We start from the raw sequence: 17,133 nt of genomic DNA on the forward strand, positions 1-17,133 counted from the left end.
ATACCACATTTCCCACCAAAATGGCTCCTTTACGCAACTCCCCGAGCTCCCTAAGCCAACATGACCTCCTTATGTGTGTGTGTGTGTGTGTGTTTAAGAATGCAATGAGTGTTTTTAATTATGTCACTCTGTGTGAGGACATTTTTTTTCTGCCGGAACATTTTGGTCCCGTTCTACAGCCCGCCTGACTAAATGGTTTGTGTGAGTTGTATGTGTTTGTGTGCGCCCACAGAGACACATGCATATATGCTAGGCAGCCAGTATGCTAATGCTGGGGGAGTGTGTGTGTGAATGTGTGTGTGTGTGTGTGTGTGTGTGTGTGTGTGTGTGTGTGTGTGTGTGTGTGTGTGTGTGTGTGTGTGTTGTGTATAAATGCTCAACACACACTATACATGAACAGTTGTTCATCTTGTCTCCACCAGAGGCCCCATTGAGCAGACTCAGGCAGCTTTTACACAGGTTTCAACACGTTATTCATTCCACTCTATTAATACAATGCTTTTAATCTCATCTCACTGTGATACAGCTCAAACACTCACAGCTGAGCCTCTCATGAGTTTTCTGTATATATATCACTCGGCATAACTACAAATTATGGTATGAATGGAAAGTCCGAGCCTAGCAAAGGACTTTAGATTTTGGGCCAGACCATGTGGGCTGAAGGAAATGACCTACTAGCTTTTCAAAACATCCCTGTGGCTGGCTTTGGGGCCAGAGCTCTGGCCCTGATTGGCGAAAGCTTAGAGAGGTGTTTCAGGGCTCAGTGACGATGTTATCACATAGTAAGTGGCCTTAATGGGCTTCCAACTGTTTGTTTGAAGGGCTCCCCTAATGACAGGGATCAACTGATAACAGCCTCTGCTATACACTGCACAGAGAGCCATCAGACCCTCTCACGGATGAGCAGATGCCGTTGTGCATTTATTCAGATGCGTGTAGCAAGGATGGGAGTCCTGCAGCGCAACCACGTGGTCACATGACCTGAAGGCTACAGTGAAGCGCTGTGGTTTTCTGGCTCCACTTCCTCCAAGTTTGTATTAAGAATGAAGAAAAGCCGACTATTCCTGCATGTGCAAACACAGCCGAACCACCCCACCCTCCTCTCTGCTGTCTCTTCCCACCTCTGTGCAAAACAGGTATTTCCAAAGACACTCTGGTGCCAAAACAGAGTGCCGCCATGGGAGGTGCTCCGACAGGTTGGCACAGCACGCACACCCAGTAAAGGTAGGTGTCACCCGGGCTACCTTTGTAACAACATTTACACACACAGCTCTGAACATGGGCAAGAATGCAGCGCCATTGACTGCACACACAAAAACAGAAATATCCATAGTGCTACTCCCTTTATGTGGAAGGTATTTTCTCAGTCTGGCCTACAGACAGGCCTGACAACAATGAGCAGGACTGTTAAGCCAAGTCCTGGAGAAGGAGTAGAAGGAGAAGAAAAGCAGGGCCTGGGGAATGTCCAAACCAAGGCCTTTTGTCTTCCCCATGAACATTTAAGAGAGCGGGGAATGAGACTGCTGTCAGCAAAATGACTTGTAACATTCCTTGTCAAGGGATACACCAATAGGATGTTTTAAAAGCTGATTAAAAAAAACACAGTTTTCCACTGAGCAGCCAAAATTTAGACTGACACTAAGATGTATCTTTGTACAAGAAATGCAGCACAACAGAGGTTTAAAGTTTTTGAAACTTTAAAATTAGTCTATTAATTTATCAGTTGACAGACATGAAATGAATCACTATTTAAACAAAAGAGTCAAAAATAATGTGGTTCAAGCTTCTCCAATGAGGAAATGTGGCTTTTCACAGTCTTTTTTATCATTGTAAACTGAACTTTTGGACTTCTGGACAAGCAAAACAAGTGCTGCATTTTCAATAATCAGTACTTGAGAAAATTATTTACATTTTATGAATCAATAGTGCAGACCTTGATGCAACCGCCTTGAAATGATTAACTGGGTTTTGATACTTTCGTCACAGACAATTTCAATCAAAATCATTACATTAAATGACATAGAACCAAGACAAATATTTAACTTTTCAGCTAATATCAGTTCATTTAGAGGCACTAAACATGAATGTCAACCACCACACATAAAGCCAAGTTGAAGCTAATTGTCACTGTGATCCCGACTTAATCTTTGACCCCAGCCTTGTTTGAGCTCTGACAGAGAGCTTAAACCAAATAACTGCAGTATTTAACCCTTGTGAACGATACTACTGCCAGCGCGGATGTGTCACTACGAGCAGTCATGTATGAGGCCTCGGTGCATGTGGTTGCCTGTGTCTGTTGTTGCTTTCATACTTGTTTTTGTTTTAACTCATGCCAGCATAAAAACCAAAAAGAATCCATCTGTCAGTGCGGTGGGATTTCATTCTGCGTCAGGGGTATGCTTCTAGTTTTTAGATGAAAGAAGTGCTGTTAGTGTGTGTGTTTGTGAGAAAGAGCGAGAGAGAGAGAGAGAGGGAGGGATGAGTGTCTCTGATGGTGTGTTTGCCTGTGTGTTTTTCTTGCAGGGTGTGTTCTTGGATTCCACCACACCAGGACATTACCCCCAGGTGCTCTCTCTCTCTCTCTCTGTCTCTCTCTCGCTCTGGTTCTGTGAAAATACCTTGAGGATTAGGTGGGCAGCAGCAACAAGAAGGGGAGGGGGTGAGGTAGTGATTGACGGCTGAAAAGCTGGAGAGGTGCTCAGGCATGCTGTGGTGGTGGTTGGGGGGGAGAGAAGGGGACACAGGCGGGGAGGGGGGGGTTGACTCTCAAGCTCTGCACTCAGCTGTTGCCACCCACACCCATTATTACCCCTCCACCACCTGCCATCCCTTTAACTGCACCCTGATCAGATTTCAAATAACTCTTGCTTACCTTTACTTCATAACCTCAACAAAAGTCTTTCTCTGTCTGCCTTTCTCTTGCATTGACGTCGTCACCGGCGAGTTAAACTGCAGTGGTTTTATACGAAGATACTCCCTGACCTAGAATCCTGTTGTTGATTAGTGGTTTTGAGGCAAGCAGGTGTTTCGGACGATGAGCAATGTATATGGCGGCGGCGTGTGTCTGATCTGGCTAGTTTTTGCATGACAGAAAAACACTCAGGATTGCCAACAATCTCCTCTTTGTGCTCTGTCCTCCATACATCATCCCAACTCAGCACTTCAGAATACAACAGTGCCCCCTGTGGTCAGTGCTAAAACTACACGTTTGACACTCAAGGAGCAGGCTGTTGTGATTTGAATCCTGCTTCCTTCTTGCCTTTCCTACTACAAATAAGTGTCTGAAACGCCAGAGACTGAGTAGTGTCACTTTTCATACATTTGTTGATACTCAGTGCTTATCACCTCATCTGAAAGAACGTTGCTTTGTCTCTAATTGCAGACTTGTGGGTTGTCTGCCTCACAAAAGCTCTGTGAGAGGTCCACATAAACACACACACACACACAAACCAGTGAAGTCAGAGCCAGAGTTTGTGGTCACAACCACACCATCTACAAGCACCGAGCATATAAGGAAACCACAGGCCCAGAGTAATCATCGTATTGATGAAAGTAGACTTTTTCCTCATGGTTTCTTTGGGGGATTTTTTTTCTTTCTACCGCTCATCCTATATCACAAACAGACCCTAAAGTTTTCCATTTCCACGAAATTACACATAATGAAGTGTAATTTAAGTAGCTGTATTTTCCCCTTTCCAGCACACGTCCAAATTGTTTAATGTGACTTGACTAAAACGAAGGTAATGGCCATATATGTAGTTAGAGCTGAGGGGGAAAATTACACAAGAGAGGGAAGACAAGTCAAATACACACTAATGAAAATGACTTACAGAGAGCGGCCATCTCCTTAGGCAGGTCGGCCCCAAATCTCCCAAACAGGCTGCTGTTGGCCAACAGGTCAAAGGGGGAGTGGCTTCTCATGGAGTTGAATGGGAAGGGGTAGACAGCAGGTGGGAAGCCGGTCATGTGACCCACCTGCTGTTCCCTGTTGGTAGCCATGGTAACAGAGCACCCAGGGGTCCGCAGCAGGCCTCTGGGTGAAGGTACCGGCTCTTGCAACACCTGGAAATCCTCTGTAAAGTTGAAATCCGGGTCCTTTCGACAAGTCTTCGGATGTGTTGAATGTATAAGCAGCAGTAGGGTCTCTGGTTTACTGAAGGACAGCCGGACTCCACTTCAGATGAGTAATCCAGTCACTTTTCTGTGGGAGAGAGGACAAAAACATTTGTTATTTCTTACTAATAAATCACCACATAAAACACAATGTTTCTGATCAGCAAGAACATGATGATACAATCAGTGCTTTATGCTGAGATCCGTTCCGGATTCAACAAACACAATTCACCTCACATCAACTCTGAGTCCTTCTGCACTCTGGGACAGAGAATAGTTTATCCACCGTTTTAATGTAAGAAGGATGTGTAAACTTCATACCAACAGGTATGAGAGAATGGGAGGAAAAGAGGAAGTAACAAAGGAATGGGACGGCGAAAACCATAACAGATAAAGACGTGAGAGAAAAAAGAATGAGTGAGCTGTGAGAGGAAAAGCCAGAAAAACTGGGACTGGGCGAGGGGAAAAGAAAATAAGAAAGAAGTTTGGAAAAAGTTATAACAGGGAAGAGCGGGAGGGAGAGAGGGAGGGAGGAGAAAAAAAAAGAGAGAGGGAGAGAGAGAGAGAGAGAGAGAGAGAGAGAGCTCTTGTTCCTGCAGTTTTGAAGAGCTTCCAGACTTCTACAGTGATTCCAGGCTATGCCATATGATTTAAATCACCAGAACTCTACTATAAAGAGCTCCTCTGTTCCTGCTGCCAGCCTAGCACAGCAGCCTGCCTCTTTGCCTCTTTCCCCCAGGACCAGAGGCCCAGACACGGGGTCCAGAGCACGAAGAAGGGAGAGAGGAGGGGGTCGATGGGTAGGGAAAATGAGATCCACTGATTTCTAACTGCTGCTGTCACTTCCAACTATCTTCTCTTGAGGTCAGGCTCCCATCCCACAGAGTCATTTTGGCTGTAACCTCCTGCAGCCCGCTCGTCACTTTGACTCCACACAGTAGGCATAGACAAGTCAGGCACAAGTGTGGACAAAGCTGCAGTTATTCCCATTGTTGACTCTTAACAGAAGGGAAAAATCTTTTTTGTAAAAAAAAAGATTAGGCCTCCCATTTTCTTTTTCATGTTTTCTTTTTGCCTTTTGCTTCCTTAGTGTGATTTCATGAGTGGGTGGTGTGTGATCAGCTTGTTTTTTATATGTGGCTTTGAAAATGAGCAGAGCCAAGGAATTTGGAACTGCTGTGGCTTGTGAATCTGGGAGAAAAGACGGGGAAAAAATCTTGGTAATGAATTCGGTATAAACAAAGAAATGAGGGGGGGGGGAAAGATCTAAGGCTGAACCGGTGAACTGCTGAACTGAGCGAAAAAGCGCAGAGGAACAGTGACAGGGTCTGGGCACTTGGGGGCACTAGGAGGTGGCGCCATGCCCAGGAAAAAGAGGGAGCGCTTTCCAAGATGCACACATATGCACCACACACTCTGAAACACATACACATGCAATCAAGCACTCAAAAACTCCACACGTCACATGTGTGAGCACCCTCTAACACATACATACATACACACACACACACACACACACACACACACACACATACACACAAACACACACACGCACCTCTCACCCCATGCCTTTTTCCAGGGCTCTGGCTCCCTCCCTGCCTCTCTTTCTGGCTCTTTCTCTTTCAACAGAGCCAGTTAATTACACCCTACTGCTGCAGGCAGCTTCAAACCACCACTAATTTAGAGTTCCATTACAGTAAACTGTTCCACATGTGCATCCAGGGCCCAGGCAGGCTCGGGTGGCCACGTTTCAGGAAGGAGCAGCCGCCGATAGGCACCCACCCCCATCCTGCCAACACAGCCATACTGCCATCTTTCTTCTTCTTCTTCCCTCTCGCTGCATATCTTTACCTTTTCCAGTCATTTCCTCATCAAAACCTCCTTGGGTTTTGTTCCCCCCGCCATTTCTGACCCTCCCCAAGTCTCCTCTCCATAATCATGTCCTTATACCCAATCCTCTCCCCCGACACTGCCTCCCTCCACCCGCACCCCGTCTTTATCCTTCTACTGCTTATACAACTTGTACCATGACCCTGTGCAGCGGTTCCACTATGTGGCTAATGCACAAAAACATCACTAAAGATTTCACAGTGGGCCTAATGGGAGAAGAGGTACAGACTGGAAAAACAAAACTGCCAGCGACGCACAGGCTCATAATGTGCGTGTGTGTGTGTTATGAGTATGTATTTGGCTAGCGTTTGGCCCGTTTGGATATCTGCTTCGTGAACTCAAACTAGGCCCCATAAAGGCAGCACAATTCGTCTGGAAGGGCTGGGAGGGAAAAGGATGAAGAGAAAAAGGTAACTGTGTGAGAAAGAGAGGAATGATTACAGAGAATGCAACTGTACGCACATTACTATTGTATTCTTAAAAGAGGAAGTAAAAGCATATCGATCCAAATATTTGGCATAAAATGAGTTTCAGTCCGAGTGGGGGATTTGCCCACAGTAAAGTGAAGTTTCGCTGTCCTTTCGAGTATATATTGTGAAACAAGTAAAGAAACTGAGAGAAAGAAAGAAAGACACAAAGAAAAGAAGGACTAAAACACAGAGACACAGGCTTTTAAAATAGAACCCAGTAACTTTACGCTCCCCAAACACAATAATGAATTAATAAAAGAGTTGGCGCCAGTGTTTTTTAATGAGTCACATCAGCCCAGCAGCTTTTTACAGAGCCATTTATGTTTTATGTTGGGTCCTGTGGTAGGCTCACTTCGCCAGCCCGTCTGGGGCTATAAGGGGATAAGGGGAATTTGGAGTGACCTCATCCCCTGTTAGCCAGGGCCAAATGGGCATGGAGGGCCTCCCCACTTCCCCTGAGCCTGGGGGGCACACAGGAGGCAGCAGGCGGCCAGGCAGGCAGGGCGCACCAGGGCCAGCGATGGGTGGGTTCACGGCTGCTGCTGCTGCTGCTGGGACTTTCCATCATTGCCTAAGAGGTGCACTGTAGCAGTTTAAATTTACTTTGGTTGTTTCTGTAAATAGTAGTGTCAGACCTCACAGTAGCTCATCATGCTAAAGCAGACTCATGGGTTACACTCGAGGTAATCCATTGATTTTATCAGGACAGGACAGCGTGTAGCAAATGAAATGAACTCAATCAAGCTGGCAATTTGGAGACAGCGGCACAAGATGAGGCACGCTTCTAGACAACGGGATTCTCTTGTTTGCTGAGCAGTTTGGATTTCAACAAAAAAAAAAGATGGAGCAGAATGACAATTCAAGCTAGAGTAAAAAAGACACAGAGAGAGAGAGAGAGAGTGAGAAAGCTGTTCCCACAGATTGAATGTCTGTCAAACAAAGGGTATCAAATCCTCTGTGAGCAAAACAACAATTGTGCCTTAACCGTTGTGACAGAGTGAGGCCCCTCAGGCAATAAGAACTGCAGTCAAACATAACAAATAAATCACGGCATCTCAGGAAGCTCTGCACCACAAAACTGAGAAAAGCAGTTGGGTTTTTTTAGTCAGCAGAAGAAACCACAGGTGATTATTCGGCGCATATGAGCAGGATTCAGGGTGCCACAGCTTTTCTGGTTTGTTTACTGGTGGACGTTTCTTATTCCAGTCAAAGACAACACAAAAGGTATTGACTTGTAATTTCATATTTGTGTGACCATTTGTCTTTGAAGTCAAATTTTCACAGCACATTAACTCATTTGACTACTATTTGTTTCACCTTTCTGAGAGCAAAGTGGGTTCACAAGCTTTTGAACTTGCTAAACTCCCCACAAGGCCAGAAAATACAAATTTTTGCAAAGAATAAAAACATGTCAAACAGCCTGTGCAGAGCAGCAACTCAAAACTTTCACTGTAAGGAGTGATTGTAAATTCACAGGCTCAAGATAAATGAACTGTGCCATGTATGCTGGCGGGGAAAGCATCCTCTTGCTCTTTTTCCACCTCTGACTTGCCCACTCCTGTTCATTTTTTGACAGAAAATTGCACATGTCTTCCAGGCACTGTCTTCCAATTGTCAACATTGCAAAATGATTTATGTTCAGTAACTTTGTAAAGGAAATGACACGAAGCGGAGAGGAATATGTTTCAGTTTTGGTTTGTGGATGAAATCATACCACCACAACAGTTAAACAATGATTTTATTGCCAATGTGTCCTAACTGAATTGACAGACTGGCTTTCTCCATCTGCTCGGCGCAAAAAAATAAACATTTAGTGTCATTATTGCTCCTTAATATGCCCACGCTGAGACATCAGAAACTGTTTATGCACTCGGATAAATGAAAATGCTCTTAGTGAAACATGATCATAAGAGCATTATCTGATCCTGTCGCTGGCGTCAGCAGTATTTTGACTGTAAAAACAATATCCTCAACACTATTATCTGATGCAAAGCTGACAGCCTCCAGTCTTTCAACAAGTGGCTGGCTAATGGCTCTGAAAGAGACACCGAGTGACAGACGGTCCAGTGTTTCCAAACAGACCTGCATTCCTTCACTTAAAACTTGTTTGACATCTGCCTGCGCCTCATCACACAAACACATATTTGGCTCCAGCAACAATGCAAAGAAGCACCTCTGTGTAATCATTTGTCACTTAAAGAAGTATTGTCTTTCAGGAGTGCCACTGGGGAGCGTCATTACACAATGCCTTTCTTTCTATCTATAAATCGTTAAACATTAATACCTAAATCTTTTCTTTTCTTCACTGTATTTTTTCTGTTTAAGTCTAATGTCACATAACAAGCTGTGTGGACTTGCAATAGCGGAGAGAGAGAGAGAGTTATGGAAACAGTGAGAGCTCAGAATGAGACATAAAACACTTTGTGACATGATGAAGTCATCCTGACAGCTTGCTGTTTCCATGATGTGGTAGAGCTCTTTGGAGTACTCAACACAGAGACTTCAGCACTTGGTCAAGCAAAACAAGAAAACACACCACGATGGGAAAAGGCAAAAGACAGACAGATCATTAAGAAACTTTGAGAAAATAGAGAAAGAGCCAGAGAGAGGCTCAGAATAAAGCAAAAGAAAAAAGTTCAAGATGGCAGCAGTGTGAAAAGTACAGTTGGTACTACTAATATGTCTCATGCTGTTATTACTAAACCATTGAGGATCCACACAGGCAGCTATGACGGTGTCTCCCTTCCTCAACTCAGAGTGAAAACAATCCCTTCTCTGTATAAAGTAAAGCATAATGGATGGGTTTCACCGCCGCCGCCTATAGCCGCAGGAGTCAAAGCAACACTCAGACACAAGCAGGCCCAAACACACACACACAAGCGAGCACAGCGACGCAAAACAACACACTTTCACACAAGCTTTACTTTGTGCCAAAAGATCCTTTAATGAGGGCTTGGAAGCAGGCTGAAAATGTAAATCCTCACAATCAGAATGGCACACCTGCAAAAATAGACACAGGAAATGGTGCGCAGATAGCTTCCTTGTTAATTATAGTGTGGTAGGCCAGAGCCCCTCGATTCCCCTAAAACCACCTGTCTAACCCCTCCCCACCACTTGGCCTTAATTGCTATAGAAATTCCAGACAAAGACAGGTATCAACAACTCCCTGATTTACCGCTCAGAGTCATGTCACAAAGAAGGACTGTTAGCAGATTTTGCAATGCAGTAGTTCTCATTGGTCAACTGTGGTTTCACTGATTCCCACTAAACCTAGGATTTATCCACACCTACACACAGCTTTGGCATGTAAAAACTTTGATGGATGGATGGATTCAAACAAATATATTGGTAATTATGTGGATATACATTGCTGTAATTTTATTCTGCGTTCATCTTGTTACGTTGTCCACGTGATCCATGCCAGACATGTCTAAATTTAAGTTAAATACAAATAAAAAGCTAGCATGGTTTTAATAGGATGAGAGAGATTAACTAGTCTATACTTTTGTTCTTTAGTGGTTATTTGTGTGAGCATAAAGTACATTTTACCAGCAAGGATTGTTTATTTGCACAGATAGATGATAGAGTATATGAACATTTATTAAAGAACTTTAAGGCACGTCTTGATGCCTGATGTGTAAATATTCATAACCAAATAAGCGAATGTTTTAAGAGACAACAAAGCATGAGCGCTTTCCACTCATAATCCATGTATTGAGTAATGGCACATACTCATCTGGCGCGTGTAACAGCAAGCACAGATAATAACTGATTCCAAACTGTTGCTGGAGACAAGCAATATGCTGTGACCGTGCACCATGAAGGTAAAGCTGCTCTATATGGACAGCTTGTCCTCGAGTAAAACCCATGGGTGGCTCATTGGAGGAGGAGAGCGGCGTGACATTTCTCTGCCTCTCAGATGAGCTCTGCTTCTTCCACTCCAGATGTCATGGCTCTGTGTCAAACTGATAGACCAGATGACAGCGGAGGGCGGCATTGATATCACTGGTTTTAGAGCAGGCATCCCTTGCTGGGCCCTGTGGCTGTTTTTTCAATTCACTTCAATCACTATCCTTCACACTTGCGTCAGGTCCACCAGGGGAAATAAGCGGCAGACAGCAGGTGCAAACCCAAGGCAGTCAGGCTGAAGTGCTTCACCTACTGACCAGTCACTACTGGGGCAATAAACCAAAACACTGTGAGGAAAAGCTACACTCTGATACCAGGGCCTGATCTTTATCTGATATCCAAATCACACAGCGCCAAGCACACTGTGTTACATGCTTGTAACAAGCGGAACCTGTTAACCTAGCACATATGCCAGCATCAATAAATAATCTTCAGTGACATCCTTCCAGCAACGTGAGCACAACAAATAAACTTCAGAGTAAACTAACAGCAGAGTTGCAGATACACCTCAGTTCACAGGAATCAGCCTTTGCTGTTTAAAACGTGTAAAACAATGCTTCTTTTTTCCAAGTGTTCATATGTTGGTTATAAAAAAACAGGTCAAGGACTGGTGACTCCTCTGGTGAATACACATTCATACACATCAAACACATGCAAGCGTGTACACACTAACACACACACACATATGCTAATAATAAAGAGCTCCACAGGCACTGGGTAACACTTGAAACACTCACTAATAAGCACATATGTGCACACAGGCACATGCAGGCACACACGGTCAAGAATGTTTTCACATAAACTCTGTGTCACTCGCACATTTATAAAGCACAAAGAAGCAAACATACTTGAACACTGCATGCAAACAAACATGTGTGTTAGGACGTTTTAGTGTTTACACATGAAAATCTGGTCGGATTTCGGAACACAATGATTGATTGTCTCAGAGCCACACAAGTGTCTTGCACACTGAGTCTCTGTCTTTAATTAAAACTGTTGAGCCATTCCCAAAAAAGTGTAGACTCTCTTTATTCCTCTCTGGTAAGAGAGAGTGAATAAGGAAAGAAGGAAAACACACATTGACTAAAGTCCTTAATGCTAAGCATAAACTACTCACCAGCTCTCACTTTGATGATGCAGACAGACAGATGAAGTACTTGACAAAATGGTCTGATGAACAGAGCTAGCCAATGAAAAGAAGACGATGTGTGTACGTTCAACAGAGTCCTTCTAACAGCAAAGACAGAGTAGAAGTGAGCTTCTCTCTCTCTCTCTCTCTCTCTCTCTCACTCCCCCTCCTGCACTCTCCTCCTCCTCTCTCTCAGTCGCTACCTCTTAAAATCACTCTTTCACTCCCCAAATACAGGCACACACGCACTCTCTCACTCACTAAGAAATAATTATACTCTGATTCATAAAGCCTTCCTTTGTCACGTGACCCCAACACTTCAAATATACAGCACATTTTTTCACAAGCCACAAAATGCCTGGAGGGAAGAAAAAGGCCCAGAGAGCTTAAGTTTCTGTTTTTAATTCTCTCTCCCTTCTTTGTCTCTTGTGTGAATTATTTTTTTCTCTCCTTCGACTTCTTGGCTGAAGCATCAGTTTATCTACAAACTGTTTGTGCATGTCGAAACGTAGAGCGATGTCGTGATCTTAGATCATTCATGTTTCATCAATAAGTTAAGTAGGTCAAGTTTAATAGGAGAGGATGTTTTAACTATCCTGAACAACACAGATCATCCACTTTGTATTGTTTTCATTTAACACAGACACTGCTTTAACAGCAAGCCAATAGCTTTATGCTTCCAAGAACTTCTAGGTTCACTGAGTCATTTGTCTCCAGTGTGATCAATTTATGGATTGATCGTAACGGACTTCTGCCCTGCCCGTCTGCTCAGTACTGGCACATATTGTGGGTGCTCTCTTTGTGTGGCTCATATTTGTGTTGGGCACTTTGTTCTATGTTTCTGTGACACTATTCCCAGAGCTGTGGCAATTAATCACAACTAATATTACCATTGCTAAAGCGAGTGCAACTGACAGCACTTAATAATAAAAATGGCAAGTATCAGGGCCCTTTTTTTTAAAAAAAACTTTACGCAAGTGTTTGACACAAGAAAATTGATATAATATCTAAAACGTTTTGCACTTACTGAGGATAAAATGAAATGAAAACCAGAATTTGGCATTCACAGCTAACATTTTTTGGGATACACAACATCTGTCAACATACTGCCAAACATTATGCAGTAGAGAATTTGTTTTCAAAAGGGACGATTTAAAAAAAAAAGAAGAACAAAAAGAAGAAGAAGAAGCAGGTATCTGTATCTAAATCACTTCAACTTGTAAATCGAAACTAGCGGTGGCACATGAGCAGGAGGGAAGTCCCAAGTGAGCTGGCAGAGTTGTGCAGCAGCAGCAGCAGAGGCAGCGACAGATCTGGGTGTGCCCCTGAACGTGCCCCTCTCTCCATATGAGATCATATGTTTCAGATCTGTGTTTATGTGTTTGTGGTTCTGGGTGTGTGCCCTGTTTTTCTGAATGTAATGTTTCTCAAGTTGTTTTGGTTATGAGGAGCACCTCAAACCTCAAAACTGGGAGGAGAAGGCACACCTCAACTGGCACCTCAGAAGGCACTTTTACCTCTTCAGATCAACGAAGCTTTCAACAGGAAAAAAAACACGTACAGTGCATACAGTCAGTGTAAATACATGCATGCTTCTTAGCCACTTAAACAAGCAACATCTCGTCTAAACCAAGCAAATGCGGCAAGAATCTTCAGCATAACCAACTTATACATGCACTACTTATTCTGAAACTTCATCTGAAATGATGCCCTTCGGCCTTATTGGCCATGCATCACTTCACATTCGCCCAAATCTCACAGTCTGAAGCAGAATTGCCAAACAATGCAGCATGTGGAATTTGTCTTCTGAGCTACCTGTGCATTTATGGCGGGCTGCCTATTTTGTTAGTAAACCTCAGCGACTGGCCTAATACAGAGATAGATCTTATCCTCAAATACACTGACCCCAATACGTCTCCAGGATAAAGTCAAGCTATCTTAATAAGAGAAAAAAATCCCTGCCTTGCTCTCGTTATTCGCGTGTGCTTCTGATCCATACTGCCACATATGTTCCACAGTAGCCCACTGAACTGTTCCTTTTGGCATTTTTGATGTGGATTTGCCAGTACATAATCAGGGTGAATGAATGGATAAGTATTGAGAGGCACTGTTGCCTTTTTGCAGAAACCCTATATTCAGGAAGCACAGATCTAAGCCATACTGCAAAAGGCCCTTTAGCCGATCCTTATCTCGTTTACATTTGATTTATGTGTTGCTTATGAGGCCACTAAGGCTAATAGAAATCCCTTAACTGTTTACATAGCGGTACTAAATCAGCAGTTGTGTAATATAAAACAAGAAGGTAAACACAGCCATAGGAAGCTTCGAAAACTAACTCCGGCAGTAAGAGTGATGAGAACAGTAAAGTGTGAATTTCAAATCAGTGTGAAGCCATCAGGCTGACTGAAACCGTGCATTTGTGTCAGAATGTGCAGTCAAGTGTATGAAGATAGTCGTGTGTTTTGTCAGCGCACGGGGCATGCTGTGGTCCTTATTAAATTATGACAGTGAGCTTGAGCAGGGGGTGCATTTGAGCGTTGTCCGTGCATGCGCTCTTGCAGCATGCACGTCTGCAGTTGTAACATATGTGTGTGTGTGCATGGATGAGTGTGCGTAGGCAGTAGCAGTGAGAAGGTCAGAGGTTACTAGTGTTTGTGTTTCAGTGTCAGTGAAGTGTGCTCCAGGCAGAGATTTATGATCATTGTGTCTGGGAGGCTGCAGAGTGGGGGATAATGAAGACAGATCAGGGTGCTATCTCTCTCTCTGGGCACCACTGGAAACATGGCCTATGGCCCCCGCCATTCTCGTATCATTAACTTCAGCATGTGACATCATAACGCACTGCCCTGACATCAATCCTAACACAGTGTGCTCTCACAAAAAGCCAAACACACAGAGGCAATTCCTCACAGGAAGTCATCCGGCAAACACAGGCATTGTTCAGTGCATAGCTTTGCAGCTTCTTTGGGTGTGTTTATGAAGATATGAAATATTCATGGAAACATGGTACTCAGTCGTGTGTTTCCACTTTAGATTTGACATATTTGCATTCACAGAGCAACGGAGTCGAGGCCTGGGGCTTGCTGGCAGAGGAAAAGGAGCAAAGGCAGCAAAGGGAAGAGGAAAGGGGGGATGATGGAGGGAGCAAGGGAGGGAGGAAGTGAGGTTAGAAGGGTTAAAGGGAGATGGAGAGAGGGGGGAGGAAAGAGGGGTTGCGAGGCAAAGAGGGGCCGGTGGTGGTACGGGGAATGTGAGAGAAAGAGGTGTGAAATAGAAAGAGGGAGGGAAAGAAAACTGCAGGGTGAGATGGAGAGGATGGGGGGGGTAGATGAGTCGATGGGATTGGTGGAGGGGAGGTGAGAAAGGGTGCAGGGAGCCGGTGCCGCTGGCGGCAGGTTTCAATCAGTAACAAGATGCCTGTAATGAGATCACTATTTCCCCACATTCAGATAGATGTCATATGAAGTTTGGTGCCGCTCTGAGACAGGCAGGGGACGCAGGGCGAACGCACTCAGGAGTCATTTGCACACACACACACACACACACACACACACACACACACACGTGCAGAAACAAATTAGGCACACACACACACACACACACACACACACACACACACACACACACACACACACAGATGTACACTTGCTTGCACTTTCTTGGTCAGAGACTTATACACACATCCTGTGAAATGAAGGACCTCATTCATCCCGCCTGGCAAAGTGTGCTCATTTAGAGTCCAACTGCCTTGAAGTAAAAACATACACAGAGGAATACTATTCACAGGAAAATGAGTTACTCATGGCAAAGCAGAAATGTATGTGTTAAGGACCAAAGGGCATATACCATGATGTGCTCCTCTAACAAAAACAAATGAACACAAAGCTTGGAACAGAGAGTAGAGGGAGCCAAAAGCTGTTTTACTGCTGAAGAAACTGAGGGGAAAAGAGAAGGGGGGGAAAGAGAAAATAAAAAGTGTGTGTGCGCTTTTTTGTGCATATTTTAGGGTGCATTCAGAGGTTGTCGACACAGCTGCCAGCGTGTGTGCCAGCACAAGAGCACTCTGCCTGTTCCCCAACATGTGTGTCCAATGAAAGGTGAACGGCTCTCCTGTCTATACTTTCCTCAAAAATCAGCCATGATGTCACCATGAACCCATCTTGAACCCACCTCTGTCAAAAAGCATTACTCCAGCCCTCCCTCTCTCTGCCTCATTTTCTGTTCCACCTCTCCCTCCTTCACGCTCTGTTCCTGCCTCTCGAATTCTTCAGAGCTCCCATTCTTTTTCTTTCCTCTTTTTCATATTTCCATATTCTTCAACATTTCCCCTCCTCCATCCATGTCTCCTCGTTTTTTTTCCTCTCTCGGTGAAAAACACAAACTTTTTTTTTCGCTGGCAAGCGTGGCCTGATTGAATCACCAAAACGCACAGCGGTTTGCCAAAAATGCCAGGATGTTCTGATTATCATAAACTTTATTTAAGCTGTGGTTTTACAAGAAAAAAAATGCTCAGAGTGCAGGAGGGAAAGGCCAAAAAAATAAAGGCAGGAAAAAAATGAGCGATAGGGGAGAATGCAAATGAAAGAGGGGAGAGGGAAAGAGAGAACAGTGGGGAAGAGAGGGGTGGTGGGGGCAGCGAGAAGGCAGCCAGAGAGCCACATATGGAAGTGATTCTGTAATTACTGCAAATCTGTGAGCTCAAAAGGAAAGGTCTTCTTTTCCATGCCTCCTTCCCTGCACATAAAACTGCCCTTGTGAGAAAGCTGGGCACTAAATACTGCACAGGGAAAGTGAAAAAACAAAGATTTCATGTGCTTTAGCAGTTTGGCATCTGGGCTTGGAGTATAAACATACACATTGTTTAGTGTGTTGAGTTCAAATGCAGATCTACTTTGCTATTTTTTTTAATCTAAGAGTAAAAAAAAACCTCTGCTGATCATGAGGCTAATCCCACACTGTCCACTACTGGAAAATTTTCTGCATTCTTTGCTCATTTGCTTTGCCTTCCTGAGCCTCATCAAGACAAACTGAGAGCTGGAATAAACTCCCTCATCAGACACACACCTTAACTGGCATCACTCACATAAGGCGCACATTCAGACTTAGGTGTGTGTGGGAGGGGGCCGCTGGGTGACAGACAGACAGACCGACAGACAGACAGACAGTAAGACAGACAGTGATGAAGACCGTCTTTTAAGCCCCGGGCGAAGCGGTGCTCTGCAGGTGTGTATGTTGGCAGCGACTTCTGTTCTGCTCAGTCCCCGAACTGTTCCAGCAGCCTGCAATTATCTCGTGCCCTGCCATAACGTGTTCTCATGATGAGTGCGTGATTCTAACACACATAGCCTACAGTAAACACACGCCCGGGGTTGACGCAGTTTCAGCTCCGTTCGGGTTATTCTTAGACACATCCAATTAATCACGACAGGAGATGATTTATGTAAAGTACACAATCCTACCTTCTCCGCCCGAGAACTTTGTGCTCCTCGCTCTTCAGAACGCAAAGCGCGTTCCCCCCGAGAAGTTTGGATCATGGAGAGTGGATGATGGCACGTTCGTGCGCACGCAGAGTTTGCCGTGGAGGAGACCAAACAAAGTCACGGACGGGCTTCACGGGAGTCC

At 44.4% G+C, this 17,133-nt stretch overlaps 1 protein-coding gene across 3 annotated transcripts in view; it reads right to left on the bottom strand.

Annotated features, from left to right (window-relative positions):
* The window catches only part of rarga (retinoic acid receptor gamma a), a 43,205-nt gene extending 26,090 nt beyond the window's left edge, over positions 1–17,115 (bottom strand). The window contains exons 1-2 of one of the 3 annotated variants that reach the window (XM_023289678.3): positions 16,971–17,115; positions 3,831–4,201 (exon numbers count right to left, since the gene is read on the bottom strand). In XM_023289678.3, the coding sequence (XP_023145446.1) occupies positions 3,831–3,999 (169 nt within the window). In that variant the 5' untranslated portion in view covers positions 4,000–4,201; positions 16,971–17,115. Of the gene's footprint in view, positions 1–3,830; positions 4,202–4,345; positions 4,366–11,499; positions 11,660–16,970 lie in introns of those variants that run through there. The other 2 variants (XM_023289677.3, XM_035957008.2) reach the window with 2 other exon arrangements.
* Between the last annotated feature and the right edge of the window lie 18 nt (positions 17,116–17,133).

The sequence above is a fragment of the Amphiprion ocellaris genome, chromosome 8 (genome assembly GCF_022539595.1).
Source record: "Amphiprion ocellaris isolate individual 3 ecotype Okinawa chromosome 8, ASM2253959v1, whole genome shotgun sequence".
NCBI lineage: Eukaryota > Metazoa > Chordata > Actinopteri > Pomacentridae > Amphiprion > Amphiprion ocellaris.